General features: G+C 47.1%; 1 protein-coding gene across 1 annotated transcript in view; it reads right to left on the bottom strand.

Moving 5' to 3' along the window:
* The window catches only part of Kcnk12 (potassium two pore domain channel subfamily K member 12), a 42,559-nt gene extending 21,726 nt beyond the window's left edge, over window positions 1–20,833 (bottom strand). The window contains exon 1 of the mRNA XM_048353584.1: window positions 20,311–20,833. Within this exon, the coding sequence (XP_048209541.1) occupies window positions 20,311–20,701 (391 nt within the window). The 5' untranslated portion in view covers window positions 20,702–20,833. The remainder of the gene's footprint in view (window positions 1–20,310) is intronic.
* Window positions 20,834–21,528: the final 695 nt, after the last annotated feature.

The following is a 21,528-nucleotide window of genomic DNA, read 5'->3' as shown; positions in this document are numbered from 1 at the left end:
ATGATCCGAGAGTTAATGTTAGTATTTCAGAGTGGAGTAAAAGGACCTGTGATTGCCAATAGACATGGCTATGAAATGAACTCAGTAAAGCCAATACAACCAAGGTTGCAGCTGGTCACTGGTGGCTCATGCCTGTAATCCTAGCTACTCAGGAGATGAGATCTGAGGATTGTGGTTCAAAGCCAGCCCAGGCAGGAAAGTCTATGACTCCAATAAACTACCTATAAATAGCTAGAAGTGGTGCTGTGGTTCACATGGTAGGGCGCCAGCCTTGAGTACAAAGAGGCTCAGGGACAGCGCCCAGGTCCTGAGTTTAAGCCCCAGGACCAGAAGAAAAAATTGAGTTGCTCGTGGATTTATTATTTAAGAAAGTCTGACATTAAGGAAAGTCACAAGTGTGTCCATCTACATTTGTGACATAGCTGTGTCTTTCCCCAACTCAGTCATTTATAAGTAGCATTATATTTCCTCCTAGTTCAGGCAGCACCAACCTTGCTGGGGTCTCAGAGCCTAGCCATCGAGCTGGGGACACCTGGATTCGAATCACAGTTCTGTCACTTGCTAGCTCCTTGGTCTCAGAAAGCCATGCCATTTCTTTTCCCTCAGTTTCCTGCTCTGTAGACGATGGCATGAGCTGCACCTTCCATCACAGGACAGCGGTGAGGATGAAGTCACTACACCACACATGGCACTTCCCACAAAGCCAACAGCACAAACACCCAAATGGTGACCATTGTGCTGACTATAGAGAACAAGGAATAGCATCTCCAAAAACAGGGGTAAGCATGGAGAAGAAGTGGTGGCCAAATTTAAGTTAATGTCCTTTATTTCCTTTGAGCAAATCATGCATTCAGGGCTACTGTCATCATCTACTTGCTCCCTAGGGAAGCTGCACCCTTGGTTCTCATCTTCAGTTCCCAGGGCATTCCTGCTCCCACTTGAGAAATGCCAGTGGCTTCCTAGGGCCTGGAGCTGTGGAGTCAGGTGATCTGGAGTGGAGTCATGTGACCGTAAAAGCCTAGGACTCTTCTTGTTCAGCAGCATTGTCCAAAACCTTACATTTCTTCTGCTTGCCTGAGCTATTAATTCCAAATTATGTAAACATTTCATGATGGGGAAAAGATGCACTTACAACTGCTATTAAATTAATTCAGAGAACTTTGTAGGCCAGTATGCATTTCCCTAGTAATTAATGGATAGTGGAAACACATTAACTTCTACCATCTGGATACTGTGAAAAATATATCTAGACTTTCTTTTTTTCAGTGACAGGGATTGAACCCACAGCTGAGCAAGCACTCCGCTGTAAAGCTACATACTAATCCTGTTTCTTAGCTTTGCAGGAATAGAGAACCTTTCCTCTGCCAAGGGACATTTGGAAATTAATAATATTATTCATGACCCAAATAAAACTATCATTATAGGCAGAAGGCCACAGGTAGCTGAGAACCAATGAGAAGCATATGTATCTGTCCCAACATGGGCCAAATGATTTTTGCAGGTTCCAAGTGATCATCTCACCACCCAATTTTATCTATTCTTCCTCTTAAGACCCTATTAAAGTGATGGCAGAGGACATAAAGGAATAAATCAGCAACAGCAGAGATAATAGGACAGGAAATGGGAGCTTTAGTGGTTGGCTGCCTCCCCTAGCTGACCCAGAGAGAAAAATGGCAGCTTGTAAACACATATCTGCGCACGTGTGCGCCAGTCCTGGGGCTTGAACTCAGGGTCTGGGTGCTGTCCTTGAACTTTTTTTTTCTTTTTCTTTTCTCAAGTCTAGAGCTCTGTCTCTTGAGCCTCAGCTTTACTTCTGGCTTTTTTGTGTGTGCTTAATTGGGAATAAGAGTCTCATGGAATTTTCTTCCTGGGCTTGAACAGTGATCCTTAGATCTCAGCCTCCTGAATAGCTAGGATTACAGGTATCAGTCACTGACAGCCAGCCAGATACTCTATTTTTAATTCCTAAATGGAAGCCCACAGCTTCAGTTCAGATGCATTAGAGGAAGGACTGTAACTCGTCTCTCATGGTTCTCTTCCTGGCTTAGCCACCTTTACCCTCAGGAGCTTGGAAATGGGCTAGGAATGTGGCTGAGTGGTAGAGTGCTTAACTACCATGCATGATGCCCTGGGTTCGATCCTTAGTATCACATAAACAGAAAAGGCTGGTAGGGGCACTGTGGCTCAAGTGATAGAGTGCTAGACTTGAGCACAGAGAGGTTCAGGGACCGAGCCCAGGCCCTGAGTTCAAGCCCCAGGACCAGAAAAAAAAAAAAAAAAGCTCAAAAGCTCCACTTTCAGGTCTTTGTCTTGTCTTTGGGGTCATGGTTCTGGGGCTCGGAGGGGTGAACATTGGCCACAGTTGGAACTACCTGTGGTTTTGAACCTAATATTGATTTCTAAGCCCTGCCACTAGGGAGAATGGCAATTGGCTAGAGGGATTCAGGGGACAGCCTGCAAACCAGGACTTGTAAAACCTTCTTAGGTAAGGCCTAGAGGAATAGCTCAGTGGTAGAGTGCTTTCCCAGCATGTGCAAAGCCTGAATTCAATCGTCAGCACCCCATAAACCAAACCAAACCACAATACCCCAAATCTCCAAACTCTCCAGGTAATTTGAATATGGGGATGATAAGAAGCATTATCCAGGGCTTTAAATAACACACAGGGGGTTCTCACCCTTGATCTACATTAGAATCTCTTAGGAAGCTTTTAAAAATGGCAGTGTTAGGCCTGACCCCCAAGGATTCTGGTTGAATTGGTCTAGAGGACCAGGCCCAAACATTGCTTGGAATATACATCCTTTGGGTGATTTTAATATTTTCATAGCTAGAATTAAAATTATGGACAAGTGATCTATAGGCTGGCAAATTCCAAAATTGTATCTCAGTTCCACTCTCTTCCTTGAGTTCCTGATTCATTTCTCTACCCTTGTAACCAGTACCTAAGAGTCACTTTGAGTCAAAATATTTCAAACTGAGCTCCTGATTCTCTCTACTCCTCACTCCTAGGTTCTCCTTCAGCATTCCCTATCACCACAAATTGCAAATCTATCCTTGTAGTTGTTCAAATCAAAAGTTTTAAACTCTTGTCTTGTTTCTATATCTGATCTATTGGCAGGCCTTTTTTTTTTTTTTTTTTTTTGGTCATTAAACTTGAACCTAGGGGTTGGGTGCTGCTCAAGGCTTACGCTCTACCACTTGAGCCACAACTCCACTTCCAGTTTTCTGGTGGTTAATTGAAGATATGAGTCTCACAGATGTTCCTGTCTGGGCTGGCTTTGAACCATTAATCCTCAGATCTCAGCTTCCCGAGTAGCTAGGATTACAGTTGTGAGACCAGCATCCAGCTGACACACTCTACTTGCAATCCAGAATCTAATCACAAAGTTTGTTTCAGGTCAGGGGAGAGCAGCTGAATAAACACTTTTCTCCTGCTCTCATCCGGGAGAGCACTGAACAAGATGTATGAGACAATTATTTCCAGACACTGGAAAACAGGTAGCACAGAGAGAAGGGGTACAAACCAGGCAAGCCTTCAATGACTCTGATTTTCTATCAGGATCTAGTTTTCAGAGACAGAGGGAGGGACCAAGCTAGAGCTCAGCTGTCTTCAGTCCTGTTGAAGTGAGGAGACAGAGGAGCCCAGGGAGGATAAGGCAGCTATAACCTGGGGATAAAGGACCCTTAAAGAGCAGGGAAGGTACCAGAAGAAAAAGTTCCAGAAATCTACAGGAAGCTCCCTTGAATCTTTGTGTAGGAAAGACTGATTCCTAGTTCTCTCTTAGAGCATGTGTTTTTTCAGGTTCCTCTAGTGAAAAGTTGGGAAGGTTTGAGGTCTCAGTAGAGGCCCAGAAAAGACGTGTCTTCACAGCAGGGCTGAAATAACCTCAGAGGAACAGCTTTCATAAATCTGTCTTTAAAAACCTAAAAAGAAGCCTGATTGCCAGTCTCCTTGTAGCTTTTTTTTTTTTTTTGCCAGTTCTGGGGCTTGAATTCAGGGCCTGGGCTCTATCCCTGAGCTTCTTTTGCTCAAGGCTAGCTAGCACTTTACCACTTGAGCCACAGTGCCACTTCTGGCTTTTTCTGTTGATGTGGTGCTGAGGAATGGAACCCAGGACTTTATGCATGCTAGGCAAGTAAGCACTCTACCACTAAGCCACATCCCCTGCCCTACTTGTAGCTTAATTGTCAACCAGAATCATGCCTGAGACTTTCAAAGTACAACATAACCAGCATCAGGAAAGTGGATTTTATGCTCACAGGCTCCCTCACCACTTGGGAAGCTGTCAGGAGGATCACAGTTTGAGGCTCACCTGGGCAAAAAAATTCTCAAGACCCCATCTCTTCTGGTTACAGTGATGCATGCCCTCATCCCATCATGGTCCAGGCTGGTGCAAATGTAAATTTGAAACACTATTTCAGTATAATGAAAGCCCAAAGGCTGAGGGATGTGGTTCAAGTGGCAACAACCTGTCTGGCAAGCACAAGGCCCTGAGTTCAAACCCCAATAATGAAAAGAAAAGACAATGATACAGCTGGGTACAGTGTCTCATGCCTGTAATCTTACTACTTGGGAACTAGAGATCAGGAAGATGGAAGTTAGATCTCAGCTAGTACAAAATGTTATTAAGACTCTTACCTCAACTAATAAACCAGTCGATGGTGACATGTACATATGGTCCTAGTTATTGGGAGGCATAGGTATGAGGATCTTGGTTTGAGACCTGCTCTGGGGAAAAATAGGATAATATCTGAAAAATAGCCTTATAAAAGAGTACTCGAGTGGTAGACTATCTGCTTAGCATGTGTAAGGCTCTGAGTTACCATGGGGGAAAAAAAAAGGAATATAAAATTCAGACCTAGGCTGGGCACAACTGTAATCCTAGCTACTACTGAGGAGACTGAGATCTGAGGATTGTAGTTTGAGGCCAGCCTAGGCAGTAAAGTCTGTAAGACTCTTATCTCCAATAAACTACTCAGAAAAAGCCAGAAGTGGCACTGTGGCTCAAGTGGTAGAGCACTAGCCTTGAGCAAAAGAAGCTCAGAGACAGTGCCCCGATCCTGAGTTTAAGCTCCAGGACTAGCACACAATAGACACACACACACACACACACACACACACACACACACACACACACACACACACGCACACACACACACACACACAAATTCAGACCTGAGTATGGTGACACACACCTGTTATTCCAACACTCAGGGAGCTTAAGGCAGGTGGATTTTGAGTCTAAAGCCAGCCTAGGTGACATAGTGAGATTCTTATCTCCAATTAACCACCAAGATATAAGTGAAGCTATGGCTCAAAGTGGTAGAGCACCAGCCTTGAGCAAAAAAACTAAGGGACAGTGACCAAGTCCTGAGTTCAAGCCCCAGTATGAGAACAAAAAAATTTAATGTTGGTGCCAAAACTGAGTAAAGTGGCTCTTGGTCTAAAGTTCAGCTCTAGCTACAGGCTTCCTGTGCACAGTGGGTCCAAAGGGAAAAAGAAAGCAGCTCTGAGTAATTTATCTCTCTTTATGGTGGCCTTCTCAGGGAATGCAGGAAACAGCACGAGGAAGCACATGGCTTCCTGTAACATGGAAGAGTGGGCCTCAGTGTAGGGCCTGTATCCTCTCCTTCTTCCCTGCTCAGCCCTGTGTGGGGCAGAGTCATGAGATGGACAGAATTCATCAGCCTAGCTAATAGCTAGGGTGCCCTTCAGCTATAAAAGGCTATAAAAGAAGAAGTTTTATGGAAAAAACATTAAAAAGAAACAAAGCAGGGATTGAAAGTAAAGGAGACTCTAGGGACAAAGACTTGATGAATTAAGGTCATGGCTGCAGCTCTGTGCCACATCACAACTCTGCCCCCAGTCCTTTCCTGCGTAAGAGCTGTTGGCAAGGGAGGGCTCTGTTGCACCTCAAGTTGAAGTTTAGCCAGACTTTTTCCCCCTCCTCATTATTAGACATACACCCACATCTCCATGCTGTATAGGGATTTCCCAGACCCTCTACCAGCCCCTTTCCCTGGATCTTCAGATATCAGCCAAATGTCAAAAACTAGGGGAAAAGAGCAGTCCAAGGAAGAAATAAAATAACTTACATAATGTTGATCATAACATTGCTATAAATATGATGTAATAAAGGGTTATATAAATTTGAATTAAAAAAAAAACAAGAAACAGAGGAATAGAAAGGCAGAGCTGGGCAGGTTGACATATGTCTATAATCCTGGCACTCAGGAGGTTAAAACAGAAGCATCTAGAGTCTGAGAGCAGGGTGGACTACATAATGAGATGGTTATAAAACAAAACAAAGCAAACAGACAGCAGATTGGCAGAGTTCAAGTAGAGTCCTATTGAAGGCCGATCAATAAATCTTGCCATTTAGTTCTTGAAAGAGTCTTTTCTGCCTTCTCCTCCTTTCCAAAGGCCACACGATCCCTTGCCCTTTTCCTTCGTCCCCTCTGCACAGCAAGGTTCCTCATCCAGGCCATCCACATAAGCAAATGGATAAACATTTATGGGCCCTGAATCTAAGATGTGCGGGACCTCCTTACAGCCCTGGAAAGTCCTCTTGGGACATCACTGTGAGAAAGATTTGTATATAATAGCTGCTAAATTGGTTATGCCAGACCCCACTAACTCTTCTGTCTGTATACCAGTAGCTATAAAATCAAATTATTACCATCATGGATCATGAACCACTTAGAGCATACAAAACAACATATACTGGCAATCTTCTTGAATGAGTTTCGAATCACAGAGCTAAATATACAAACTAAGGCATATTCTGCAAAGGACTTACTCCTGATAGAGACACATAAGCTCTTGATAAAGTGAGGGAACAGCTGGCAGTGGGCTGATTTCAACGTTGGAGGTAAACAGCCAAGATGAGGGACTTCACAATTATCTGGTAGTTTCTAGGCAGTCTAGAGCCAATGATTTAGGCTATCTAAATTTCTTGGCATAATGGCAGAACCACATAGTGATTGCGTAGTCAGGACGATCTTCTAAGTACTCATCACTGGGGGGTGGGGGGGAGGGATGATGAAAGGGGTGACATTGAGCAAGATGCATTGTTCTCAGAAACTGACATGTTGCATTGAAACCCTCTGTAGAACGACTTAAAGGCAGGTTAAAAAAATAATAATATGACATCCCATTATATCTGTCTGGAACTTACGTTGGTTCCCCATTGCTCCCACTCCAAGTCTAAACATTTCTGCCTGGCCTTCAAGGTCCTCCAGCACAACCTCTTTATATTAAAGTAATTTTGCAAAGCTGTTCTGTAATGTGTTTATTGCAGGCCAGTCTTGACCTTACTGGCCTGATCCCAGGCCTACCCCTCTGTCAGACACAGCAAGAGAGAGAAAAAAAATCTGGAGCCAGGGTCTTGACCACAGTTTAGCTTTGCCACTCACGGTGTGACTTAACTCAAATGATCAATTAATAGAAACATGACCTCACATTAGTGCTTAATAGATGCACAGACTAAACACCTACACTCATCATCTCGTGGAATTCTTCCAACAACCACGTGAGACAGGCACCATTCATTGTCAGGCTAATTTTATAGATGTTGAAACAAAGCTTTGGAAGTTCATTCCTTCATTTTACAAACACCAGGTGCTACACTAGGTGATGGGAGTAGTACAGGGAGTAGGCAGAGGCCAGGCTTCAAATCTATGAACAGGATGGTTTCTTAAAGCTGCACATACGCTTAGGGCAGTAAGGTGGGGTGGCTAGATGAACAGCAATTAGGGGTGAGTGGGAAGTTTTACCAGTCAGGTTGATCAGGGGAGTTTTCCCCCCAAGGGTAAAATTTTGCTTCCAGACATAACTGCTAGATTGCAGTTGAGGAGTCAACCATGCTATGACTCAAAACAGTGCCCCCCAGGAGCAGGAAAGCAAGCACAAATGTCCTGCGGTGTAATAAAATATCCAAGGCCCTCCAGGTCATGGCCAAGGAGTTGGATTTTGTATAATGGGATGTCATTGAAAGATTTAATCAAGTGAAAGGACTATTTTATGCTTGAAAGATCTCCTTGGCTACTGTGTGAACACATTATCCAGGAGCAGAGAAGTTAGGGATGGGTTAGTGCCCTGAGTTGCCCTAGTAAGAGACATGGTGACAGCTGGAGGAGACTGCTGTGATGGACAGGGAGATAGGTAGAGGGCATCCCGGTGGTTTTTACAGGTTGAGCTGATAACATTTAGTGGTGATTGGATGGGAAAGATGGGGAAGGAAGTGGAATCAGGACAAACTAATGACATTCACTGAGATGAAGAAAGCTGGGAGGGAAGCTGTTAAATAGGAAATAGGGTAAGGAACAAGAGTTCTATACTTGTCTCTTTAGACTTATTTTGATAAGACATAGACTCACTATGTAGCCAGGTTGGTCTTGAACTCTTAATCCTGCCTCAGCCTCTTGTTTATTTGTTTTGTTTTTGTTGCCAGTCATGGGGCTTGAACTCAGGGCCTGAGCACTGTCCCTGGCTTCTTTTTGCTCAAGGCTAGCACTCTACCGCTTGAGCTACAGTGTCACTTCCAGCTTTTTTCTGTATATGTGGTGCTGAGGAATCGAATCCAGGGCTTCATGTATATGAGGCGAGCACTTTACCACTAGGCCATATTCCCAGCCTGCCTCAGCCTCTTGAGTGCTGGGACTACGGGCAAGCTCAAAGTTGACAAACCTTATCTCAAAATGCAAACAAATGGGCTGGGGACATGTATAAGCCCCAGGATTCAAAGGAAGAAGGAAAGAAAGAAAGAAAGAGAGGGGGAGGGGGAGGGAGGGAGGGAGAGGGAAAGGGAAGGAGGGAGGGAGGGAGGGAGGGAGGGAGGGAGGAAAGAAAGAAGGGTTCAAGGAAATAATAGGATGTTAATGGACTTTAGGTCTATGGTCCAAAGACTGTTGTTCTGGGGGCAATGGAGGATGAGAACTGACAGGACGGGAGGTAGAGTTCAGAAGATGAAATATTTGGAGTAAAAAACATCTTGAGTCATACAGGTGGCACAGAATGCAGGTTAGAATGGAGTGACCTATTGCAGCAGGATGGAGAGAAACAACCCAACAGGTAAGATGGCTAAGGAGCCCAGGTCTGGAATGGGCTACGCACGGGGGACTGCTGGGGGGTGGACAGGACCTCAGTGAATAAGCAGGAGTGTGTCCTGAGACTCCAATGCCAGCATGAAATCCAGACGCAGGGCCAGGCTCCCTAGCACGCTCTCCCTAACCACTACTTGCACGGCACCGTCTCTTGGCAATTCAGGTTTCTTCATTCCTAAAATGGAGACATGAATAATGCATTTCTGCCCACTGGCACAATGTACATCGAGGAGTTGGCAAGGCAATTTCCGTATGTTAAACCTACAATCCAAGCCAGGAACTGGTGGCTCATGCCTGTAATCCTTGCTACTCAGGAGGCTGAGATTTGAGGATCAAGTTTCAAAGCCAGCTGGGGCAGGAAAGTCCTTGAGATTTTTATCTCCAATTAAGGACCACAAAGACAGACATGAAGGTGTGTGTGAAGTAGTCAAGTGCCAGACTTGAATCTCAGGGGCAGCAACCAGGCCCTAAGATGGGCACAAAAACAAAACAAACCATAAAACCTTACAATCCAGTCTCTGCAGGACCAGTACAAGAGGCTTGAGGGACCTCAACCAGCGAAGGGCACACAACCTACTTCTGCCTTGTTACACGTGCATCTGAATGGCTCACCGGCACCAGGCACTACTCACTATTGACATTAGGGACTGAGGCTTGCCTCGGCCATGAGGGACTCATATGAAGATAATAGAAACAATAGCAGAGCTTTCTCCCCTGCCTGCTGCTGGGGCTGCCAGACTTGAGCATTAGCTCCTATGACACCTCAGCTTCCTTTCTTGGACTCCCATGTTTGAAAAGAACCCAATAATCCCAAATCTCATGACCTCTAAATTTCCCTCTAGGAAGTATAACAGGGCAACTCAGCAAGAGCAGTTGTGTGTTTACCTTTCCCTCTCAGGCCAGGGCTGCCCCTGCCGCAGAGCTGGCAGGTGGTGGTGTTAGCAGCTAAACAGGTTCACAGGAGGCGCTCCAAATTCGGAATACTTGGCAGCAGGGAAAAAGATGAAGCCATTTGGAGTGGATTAGGAAGGGTTTGCGTTGAGCTCAACTGTAACTTTCCAGAAAGCTGGGACACCCGATCCCAATAAAAGCTTCCTCAAGTATTTCTGGAGGCATTGTGGAGGTGCTGGGCTATGTGGGTGGGGATGGCTTTTCTTGGTTTATGTAATTACATTTTGTTACCGATGAAATTGCTTTCAAACTTGTGAACCAGTGTCCAGTCTCCAAGGGGGTGTGTCCTGGGCAGATAAAGGGAGGTAGGACTGTGAAATCAAGAAGTAGAGTTGGGGCAAGGGCTGGGGATATCTTATGTCTGAAGGATGCAGCTAACACCTGGGCCAGATGGGAAACTGAAGTCTGTGAGAGAACGAGGACCAGAAGGCAGGACTCCTTGTTCAGAGTGAATTTCCCTGCCTCTTCCTGGGGATGACAAAATAGAACACAGGGATTGTCAGGTTTGGTTTTCACTCTGGGGATTCTGGATTGGCCAGGCATCCCATGTGACCCAGGCAAAGTCAGGATAAGGACCTAGCTGACTCAGAACTGTGGAGGCAGCAGGGGAGTCCTAGGGAGAATAAGCCAGCTGCCCAGATGCACGCCTACCAGCCACTTAGGAGAGATCATTAAACCACTATCCTGGACAGACTCTCCTTTGGGAGGCTGAGTATTGAACTGGTTATGTCACTAGACCTTCCTTGTTGATGTGATGTTCTTGCAGTGAAGGTTTTCAAGTTCTTTGGCTTTCTGTCCTGCCTTTCCATGCCTGCCTGACCTCTTTGGGTAAGAGCTCAGGGCCATGGGCCTCCCAAGCTCCTGTCAACATAAGCTCCTAGAGTTCTAGTGAGTTTTGTGTGCAGTGTCATGTTGGTCTGCTTAGTGGCTTTCCCAATGAGGTGTTGGGATGTGTCTGATGGAAAGCAGGAAGCCTGGGTTCACTGTAGCCATGGAGGCTGTAGTCAGATCTGAGCTCCTACACTGTGCTTCAGCCTTTGCTGGTGCCTCCTCCTCCTCCATTTCTACTACCTGGTAGACATCAGAGTGGGCTATGGGGCTTTCAATGGGGATGGTAGAGAAGATCTTGGGCAGTCATGAGCCTTGATCCTGGATGATGCCATGGATTGATTGGCTCTTTGATGCCAAGAGAATCACTTCTCCAAGCCTGTCTCTGCCTCTGGGAGATGAGATACCTCTGGGAGATGAGATAGCTCAGGGAGGCTGAAGGGATTTGGGGAGGTTTCTAGGAAAACAGAGACACAGTAAACTGGTCTCATGATACATGACAGAGAAGGGAGTTAAGTCTGATGTTCCTTTGGGTAGCCTCCTCCCTTCCAGAACAAGGGAGCTGCTTTGTTCCAGGCCTTGCAGCCTCTTCTCACTGCTGATCCTGTTATGTCCCTTCCAAGGGACCAAGAGTAAGGTGATCCATGGCTCAGCTCTGGGGCTGGGTGGGTAGAGGGCAGAGGAGCACTTGAAGCTACCACTCAACCACTCATCGACCAGATCTCTAAAATGTTTAAACAGTATTACCGATATGAAGGATGATTAAGACTGTCTAGATGAGAACTCAAAGAAAATGCACTTTCAAGAGCATCCTTTGGGGGCAGTTGTGTAAGAACATGAAAGAACCACCTGCTCAAGAGTCAGTGGCTACCCAGAGCATGGTGGGCCCTGTGAGCTGCAGGGGACGAGGAGTGCTCTGGCTCCCATGCACAGGACAGCCTTCCCTTTACAGAGGAGAAATGGAGGCGAGAACTATATCCCCTCATCAGCAATGCACGGCTTGGCAGAGAGACTTGGAAGGGCCTGGAATCCTGGCAGGCAGGCTGCAGGACTATTGCGTGTTTCTCCACCAACCCACACTGGCAGTTTTGAGTGAATTATCCTCCTAGAGAGGAGAGTGTCAGAACTGGAAGGGACCCAAGTGACCTTCTGTAAGGGATGAAGAATGGAGGCGCCAGGTGATGATATATCCCGTCTAAGGCTATACTGCCGGGGAATGGCAGAAAAGGGCCTTGCTTCCTAGGGCCCGACTGGAGGCTCTATAGCCTGGCTCTCAAGTATACAGCTTAGAGACTAGCAGGCCAGATGTAGCCAGGAGGTTTACAGGAATTTAGGATCGCAGGTCATCCCTCAAACACACTGAGCAGGAGCCTGCATGGTGAGAAGACCTTGGGGTCTCACCTGCATGGCACAGTGTAAGGAACACTGTTGTAATCCATCTTTCTAGCCTGTAACATGTTGCCCTGAGTTCAAGGACATTACAAAACCCCAGCCACTGGCTAACAAAGGGGGGTCTAGTTGCTGCTATCAAAAGACTAGACCTGATAGTTGGCTAGGGAAGAATGGCAGGGTTTAGGATAGAACTTCCGAGGCTGGAGTCTAACTGCAGCAGTGGCAGCCAGCCGCCAGCCAGCAGCCAGCCAGCAGCCAGCCAGGGGCCTCTGTTCTCTGTGTACCTTCTAGCAGCACCTCCTCTGCATGGTGACTCGGCTTTTCTCAATCCCATTCAAAGCAGGATGTACCTATAGCTTCACTGTCCCCCATCCTCTTCTCCACAGGGAAAGTCTGCTACTATGGGAGGGAGGTCATAGGCAGAGCCCCCTCCCACACCCCACATCATGCAACTACTCATGATCCTAGAGACATCAGTAGAGGTGGACAGAGGCAAGGGGAGGGTCAGCGACCCAAGTGACCCTGAGAACAGAAACAGATGGCCTATGGCTGACCCCCAGAAGCTCTGAGTCTGAGGTAGCCAAGCCAGGCCACTGTAGTTACCAAACTGCCTCCAAACATGGCTTGAAGCTGTCCCCACCTTCAGCTCAGGATGTTTCCACAAACACGCTCATCTCTTCTTCATGTGCAGCTGAACACTTATGCCCTCTGGAAGCCTAGCTACATGCTCACAGGGCCCTGGCTGGATTCTGTACTTGTCTCCCAGGCCACCACTGTCCCTCTCTGGGCCTAGTATGAAATGAGAATGGAGGCGAAGCCTGTCCTCTGTCTCCAGGCTGGTCTTGGAGGAGCTCCGGGCCCACTCAGAAAAGTCTTCAAGGAGTAGATACATTCAAGGGCTAAGCCAATGGTCAGGGCTGTGGTCCTACCCCAAGTCAGAGCAAGTTAACTACTGATGGGTTTCTATTATAGGTTACCTGCTGGCTTTTGTTGACAAAATAGTCTAAACACTTGGGAAAGTTCTGGAGGATCTTCATGGTGCTTTCAGCTGGACCATTCTAGAAATGTACCTTTACTCTATTTTGTGAGATTGTAGGCCATTCAAGACTGGGGCACAGTTGAGCCTGGGTGGAAGAATGCCATCCTTTAGCTGGCTCAACCTAGCAATACCTGTGAGTCCAGGGGAAGGGAAGAGGGCCTATGTACCCTTTTTTACTCTCTTGAGAGCCTAGTAGCTGACCCCATCTGTTTCTCTTTGCTCTTCTCCCCTCACACCATACTTCCACTGGGAAGGAATACAGGAAGCAACACAGGAAGCAAGGAAGGCTGGGCTGCCAGACCCACAGCTTTGTGCAGTAAACAAATAAGCCCCCAGATCTGAACATGCTCCTGGACAAAACCAAGTGACTGTGTGGCCTGCTCCCAGGGAGCAATGCACTGGCCAATCTCTGCTCTGCTTTGTAGCAGCAGAGGCTCTGCTTGGGAGAGACCAGACAGTTCCTTGCTCTAAAGGAGCTAGAAGACAGCAGTACCCACTGACTCAGCAATTTCACTCCTGGAAATGCAGCCTGGGGAAAATATGATCACTGTGACATTACTCAAAATAGCCCCCAAACTGGGCACCACCCACACCCCAGCCCTAGGGGAAGCATCAACTAAGTGCAATATTCTGAATCCTTTCAAGTCAGTATAAGGCCATGTGGAATGCAGAACCAACAATAATGATGAAATGTTAGCAAGGCTGGGTGCTGGTGGCTCACTCTTGAAATCTGAGCTATTCAAGAGACTGAGATCTGAGGACAGAAGTTCAAAGCTAACCCAAGCAGAATGTCCATGAGATTCTTATCTAATGAACCAGCAAAAAACAACAACAACAAAAAGCAACAAAACCCCCAAAGTGGAGCTGTGGCTCCACCAGACTTGAGTGGAAAAAGCCAAGCAAGAACATGAGGCCCCAAGTGCAGGTTCTAGTACCAGCATCCAGCAACCCTGCCCCCCACCAATGGTACTCCTCCCCACCCATAAAAACAAAACACCTTAACATAAGGAAGATAAGCAGTGAAGCCATACCAACCAGATTCCCTTTCTTTTCCTATAAAAGGCATGACAAGGAACTGTGGAGGTCCCTGTAGAAATGAAGAGTTGTGTTGGGGCAGTGGGATTATGAGCAATTTGTTCTCTGAGTCAGTTAATGACTAAGTGTTTACTACATGCCGGGTCCAGTGCTGAGTCTGAGTATGGAAGCGCAGCTCCCTCACTACCTTTAAATCCGGTGGTACACTTCTTACCAAATGTCTTCAAGTCTGTCACCGCATCAAGTTTCAATAAAAACCAGCTAATGAGAGAAAGAAGCAGGGAAAGGCATTTCCCTCCTGGGAATGAAATGTATTTCATTTCAGGTGTCAGAACCGCTTCCGGCTACACTACATACATGTAAGAAGAAACCTGGTAGTGACATTTCCATCTTGTAATGTCTTAGTTTCCTCTGCAGCAAATGCATTTTAAAAAATGTTGAAGAAGAGGAGAAAAGTTAGGACTTGTTACTAATCTCGAGGCTGAATAATTAAGTGCGCCTAATTCTGAAAGTAGCAAGCTAAATTATGCAGTGTCAAAAGCGACAACTCTCGTACCTACACCATCCCATCCATACCGGCATGGTTTTAGCCTTACAGCTAAAAAATGCTGCCAGGAAACCTAATAAAAGGAAGCAAAAATATTTCTGTTTCTATCAAGCTGCCATTTGAGAAAGACTTTTAAATATGTTCTCTCCTATGTGCAAATCTGACAGTAGATGCATAATTAGAGCCCCAGTGGAGACTTCCTTGTAATCTTTTCAAAGTAAATGAGTAAAACATCCTTTCGGATATGAAATGATAGATTAATACTCTTTGGATTATTTTAAATATCTCAGAGCTGGGGTGTTACCTCCAGGAATATGATTTAGAACTAGAAGAACCCAAGCCACTATCTTCATCTTTGGTTCATATGATCACAGGAGCTGCAGATAAAGACATGCCCAAAGCCGGGCTGTAGTGGCTCACATCTATAATCCTAGCTATGTGGGAGGCCGACTGAAGTTTGAAGGCAACCTCAGGCAATAAAGTGCAAGAGATTATTATCTCTAATTAACCACCAGAAAGGCAGAAGTGGAAGTGTGGTTCAAGTGGTAGGGCACTAGCCTTGAGCAATAAAGCTAAGGGAAGTGTCCAGGCTATGAGTTCAAGTCCCAGTACATGTTTGTACTTGCACATGCATGTGTGTGTGTGCACACACTCACAGAAAGGCATGCTAAAGATCACACATTCATGCATCTTCAATAGGTTACATTTGTCTCAGATATTTGTTAAATGGAAACATGAATAAACAAATATTTTCACATTGGAACAAACTTCATTTCAACCCCCAGGGAGTATGTAACAGAGTATAAAAGGGAGAAATAATTACCCAGAGTTTCAGTTCTATATAAGCAATCAGTATGAATAATTTAGAGCACAAAGTAGATTAAAAAAAAAACTATGCTTGAGCTACTGGGACTGACTTTCTATACAGCCTTAACTATAGCTGGACAACTATCACAGACAAATTGTCCTGCTGGGTCTGTTTGTGCACATGTGTGTTTACACAATTGCAAACTGTCCAGCTCTGGATGTGAGGCTGTGTTCAAGCCAAATGTCAGGACAAATGTTCCACCATGTTACGATGTTCCATCTGACCTGAGTATATTCAGTCAAATTGGACCTTTCTTTATGTCTCCCACTAGTTGAAGGCCTATTCCTTTCTTTCCTTCCTTTGCATACATACTCTTGAGAAGCTGAATGCGTGTACACATGCCCATATTCTAGTGCAAAAATAGGCAGAAAACAGCTGGAGGCTCACACTTATAACTCTAGTTACTTAGGAAGTGCTGAGATTGGGAGGGTCGAGGTCTGAGGCTAGCTCAAACATACACTCAAGACCCTTCTCAGCCAATAGCTGGGCAATTGAATGCACACCTGTCATCCCAGGCTGAGATTAGGGAGATCACAGTTTCAGGTCGATTGAAACAGAAATATCCATGAGACTCCATCTCAACAGAAAGAAGCTGGGCAAGGTGATGTGTGCCCGTCATCCCAGCTATGATGAAAAGTGTAAAACAAGAAGATTGAAGTCCATTCATATGCCTGGGCAAAAAGTGAGACTATATCTCAAAGTAACCAGAACAAAAGGGCTTACAGGGGTGGCTCACACAGTAAAGCACCAACCTAACAAGCAGCAAGCAATGTTCAAACCTCAGAAGCACAAGAAGGTGGAGAAATTAGAAGACAGTCCTTTATCAGCGTTTACCAGATGTTTATTCCTAGTATTGTCCCTGTTTCTACTCTTCTTCATCCTGGCTTTTGCTTATAGATGTTTCTAACTTTCCAATCCACAGGATCAGTGTGATTCTTCCAGTTTTTTTCTGGACAGAATCAGTTGCTTGCCTGATCAGCAGACCAGCCCCTTTTCTAGTGTCAGACACACATTCTGTCTGTTTCTGTCTCTCTCATGATCAATACTTAACAGTCTTAGGCAAGACTGTTCCCATCAATTATATACACACGATTCATGGAACATGCACTGTATAACTTGGATATGGACCAAGCTAAACCCTCATTAATAGTGTGACCTTGGACAAGTCTCAACACTGTGCCACATAGGCTTAGACTAAAGATCTCTTTGCTTTAGCCATCTTTGGTGAGGATGACTAAAATATGCTTCAGTCCAACTGCCCCTGTTGGAATAAGTTTTAACTCTTGCCATGTAGAATAAACTTTAACCTTTCAAAATACAACACTGGGCTTGACAAACATATAGTACTTTATATTTATGAAACGAATGAAGGGTTAGGAGCTCTACTGAAGACTAGATGAATCATTAGGCTAAGTTTATATGATCCAAAAAGAGATTGCTGTTCGATTAGCCAGTATAAACAGTTGAGCCAAATCATTTTGGTTCCCTGAATTCTACATTGCCACATAAACCATACACACTGTGATATTCACTGATCAAATAAAGCTAAGTATGTGCTTATTTTCCCCTTCAATGGCAGGCAAAGAACTCTGACTTTCCATTTAGGACAATCCATTTGGCTCTGTGAGCTGTTGAATCCATAAAAGCACCAGTAATAATAATAATTGTCTCTGAAGAGTCAGGATATTTAAGGGAAAGGAACTAGGTATGCAGAAGAGAAACTGACATATATAGGTCTTTACTTAAATCCCATCCAACTTCCATTAAGGGATTTAATAGAATTTATGCTATTTAGGGATTCAGTAAAATTCATTTGTCTGTCCAATGTAAACTACTATCCTAGAATGCCACTGCAGGTGGATAACTGGTGAAGAACCTGCTACTCTGTGGATTGAATCTTGGTAATCATACAGAACATTAGTTTAATCCTGTGCTGGCCATAGGCTCGTTTGAATGTTTCTCTATAGATTTTGGAAGCAGCATGCATGGTCATTCATAGCACAGCCGCATGCTTCAATGTGGTCCTCCCACACTGCTTTGCCTACATCTAAAAACACAAATCAAGAAAGAGAACAGAGTTTTGTTGTTTTTTTTCCCCTCCACTTGATGAAAAGGCAGCCTATTCTGCCAGTAGATTAAAGAAAGGCTGGAACAATTTTCCTTCTTGCTGACTTGATTTTGTGCACAGAGCTGAGAGAGAAGCTTTAGAAGCTGCGGCTTCTGTCTCTGAAGGGGCAGTGAGTGGAAGATTGATGGGAGCTCATCAGAGAGGCACAGTGACCAGAGATTACTGTAATAGGGACTTATCTGGATGGTCTCACAGCTCATATGGGAAAATACTACCAGCCGCTTTCCCTTTGGCCTGTGGGTTCTATTAGAGCACATCATTTGGAAAAAGATACTGTGACACCTAATATGTTCACAGGTGTGCCTCTAGGTGATAAAAGCAAAAGTGTGTTTACAAAAGGATGAGCTGAAGTTAATAATGAGCTATGAATGTATGATGTCATCCTCTAGGACTAAGCATCCTTAGTACTTTTAAAGCACTTACCAAAAAAAAAAAATCCTCTAGTTGCTATAGCAACTTGATGCAGCTCTAAAAGGGGCTTTTTAAGGGGGTCATTTATATCTTCAATCACCATAACAACGTGATATAGCTTTTAAAGGTATTTTTATCCAATTGTATATACTTTGGACTCAGGCCATATTTGCCTTTCTACTTAAAATAATCAGATGGAGCATGACATATGAAAAAAATCATTGAAGGCAAGGAAGCCCTTTCATAGACTGTACATATATACTCAGAGACATCTCTAGTTGCTCATATTCTGCGCATGCATGCACCCCCTCTTGCAGCCTCTGAGCAGCCATATGCAATGGCTTCCACCGGTCAGTTTAGTCCATGTCCTCAGCTGGCCTAGGGAACCAACCTAGAACCAACCCATGGAAGGTGTGTCTATGAGCTCTCTCACTTCTCAGCCCTATTATACAGGACCCCTTACCCTCTTCCAAATGACCCCAGGAGAAGACAGTGCCTTGCAGTGACTAGTTTAGCCAGCCAAGTGCTTCTCCCATCCTGGGATTCAAACAAGTATCCTTAAAGTACAAAGCTTGTGATCCGGGGCTGGGAATGTGGTCTAGTCGTAGAGTGCTCGCCTCGTATGCATGAAGCCCCGGGTTCGATTCCTCAGCACCACATATCTAGAAAAAAGCTGGAAGTGGTGCTGTGGCTCAAGTGGTAGAGTGCTAGCCTTGAGCAAAACAAAGCCAGGGACAGTGCTCAGGCCCTGAATTCAAGCCCCAGGACTGGCAAAAAACAACAACAACAAACAAACAAAGCTTGTAATTCTTCTGCCTTCTGTACAGGTGAATAAATGAGGAGGGGATTGTGTTTCACATGATGGCCAGGGAAAAGAGTGAGGTGGGGAGAGTGCATGCCAAGCCAAGAGGAAAATGGGGGAGTGGATACCTGTGAGGGCTCCAGAACCCCTCTCCAGGAGGAGCTTGGAGGCCCAAACTAGCCAAAAAGGGAGGAAGGAATTGGGACTTGAAAGAGTCTCCACATAGTATCTTACATCAAAAGTGGCAGAAGCCAGGCTTGAGTTGCTCATGCCTGTAATTCTAGCTACTCAAGAGGCTGAGATCTGAAGACAATAGTTTAAAGGCAGCCTTGGCAGAAAAGTCTGTGAGGCTTTTATCTCCAATTAACCACCCCCAAACCAGAAGTGGAAGTGTGGCTCAAGTGCTAAAGGGCCAGCCTTGAGCAAAAAAGCTAAAGGACAATGCTCAGGCACTGAGTGTGAGCCCCAGTAGCCTAGTAGTAGCCCCCACCCCCACCCCCAGTGGCAGAAATGGTAAAGGGAATCTCAGAGGAGTCATCTCTGCTCCTGGTACACCTTGGTATTACAACTGGTAGGGGAAAAGGTGGCAAGGGAACAAAGAAATAGAAGGTGAGGCTGGAGGTGAAGCGAGGAGAAAAAATCAAAGTGAGGGGCAGTGGATGTGGAACCATGAAGCTACAAACCTGGTTTTTAATATAAAGGGTTTTATCTGAGGAGGGGGCTGGAGGTGTCCACCGAATGTCAGGGGATCTAAGGAAAGTGGAACCATCACTAGGGGGGAAATGCTGGGTAAAGAAGGAGGAGGGACAGTGCAAAGGAAGAGGAAATTAAGATGCTGGGAGTAGAGGGAGAAAAAAAGGCTATGTGATGATATCAGCATGGTATGGGAAGCAGGAAGGAGCCAGCAGCATCAGATGGGTAACAGGGTGAAGCTCTCCCCATTGGAACATCCTGCCCGACGGATCAACATACTAGGTGGGCGCCAGGGAGGGGCCACTCGCAGGCCACCTTCTGCGCGGAAAGCCAGAAAAGAGACGAGGGGGCGGGAGGGGGATTCAGAGAAAGGAATGAGCTTGACAAAAGTAGGCACTGGGGCACTAGAAAGGAGGGCTCCGGGTTTGCGGACCGAGCCAGCGAGGGTGGACAGAGGAAACTGCAAGGCGCACCGAGGAAAACGCGCGCGCGCTAGGGGCGCACCGCTCACCTATGGTCGACACCACGGTGCCCACGAAGTAGAAGGCGCCGGGGAAGTCCCAGCGCGGGCGCAGCGCGTCGGCGCGGACCCCAGCGGCCAGCGCGGCCTCGTAGTGTCGGAGGAAGGCGCGCAGCTCCGGCTCCGCCACGCCGTGCGCCGCGCTGAAGTTGCGCAGCGTGGCGCCCCAGCGCGCCCGAGCCTCCGCCTCGCCGGGGCTCTCGAGCGCAGAAAAGACGGTGGCGCCCGCCACCAGGTAAAGGCCGATGAGAGCCGCCAGCAGCACAAAGCGACCGGTGTCCTCGTTGAGGTGCGAGCGGCGGCAGCAGCAGCAGCAGCAGGAGGGGCGAGGCAGGCGGCGGCGGCAGCGGCGGGGCGGGGGCCGGGGGCTGCGGGAGGACATGGTCCGGAGCTCAGCCCCGGAGCTGGGGTGGCGCTTGAAGCCCGGGCCGCGACATCCCCCCCGCGGGAGCAAGAGCGTAAGAATGGTGACCAGGGGTCCGGGGGGGGCCGCCGCAGGAGCCCCTTTGCCGCCTCTGCCTCCTCCGTGGGCGCTTAGGCCACACACGGGTCAAATGGCCCAGCAAGCACCCGGTTTGGAGCGCCCCTCTCCACTCCCCGACGCCTCGCCGGCTCCCGCAGCTCCTTACCCCCTGCCCTCGGGCACGGGACTCGGAAGTTAGGCCCCTGCCGCCCAGTGGTCAGCGTCCACGGGGCCCCAGGCCTCATGCTCCCCTCCAGACAGGCCTTGGGCTGCGGGCGGGATGAATCGTGGGGCTCTGGCGCCTAGGACTGGGACCCGGTCGAAGGGCGCAGACAGTGTCCTCGGGGGGGGGGGGGTCCCAGGAGGCTCTCCCGGTCGTGCGGCTTTGTGGGTGCTGGGCGTGCGATCGAGCAGTCCTGCTTCCACCCCCGGGGCTGAGCTGGCGGCGTCGGCTTCCGAGCCTCCGAGCCTCCCAGTCCGGGAAAGCACTCCCTTCCCAGCTCCAGCCGAAGAGCCGCCCGGCACCAAGAGGCGGAGTCAGCGGAACCTGGGGCGGGGTGTTGGGGAGCGGTGAGGGAGCAGGGGAGGGAGGGATGCGGAGGGGAGGGAAGGAAAGGTAGAGAGTTGGGCTGCTGAGAAGCCTCGGGGTGGTTCTGGCACCGTCAATGCGGGGCACGGGAGCTAGGGTCCGAGTGCAGAGCTGGCTGTCGCCTCTCTGGGGAGCCCCCGCGCTGCGCCTCTGGAAG

Source organism: Perognathus longimembris, chromosome 8 (assembly GCF_023159225.1).
Source record: "Perognathus longimembris pacificus isolate PPM17 chromosome 8, ASM2315922v1, whole genome shotgun sequence".
In the NCBI taxonomy this organism is placed as follows: domain Eukaryota; kingdom Metazoa; phylum Chordata; class Mammalia; order Rodentia; family Heteromyidae; genus Perognathus; species Perognathus longimembris.
The sequence above is the reverse complement of the archived record's forward strand: the minus strand, read 5'-3'. Positions and strand labels throughout refer to the sequence as shown.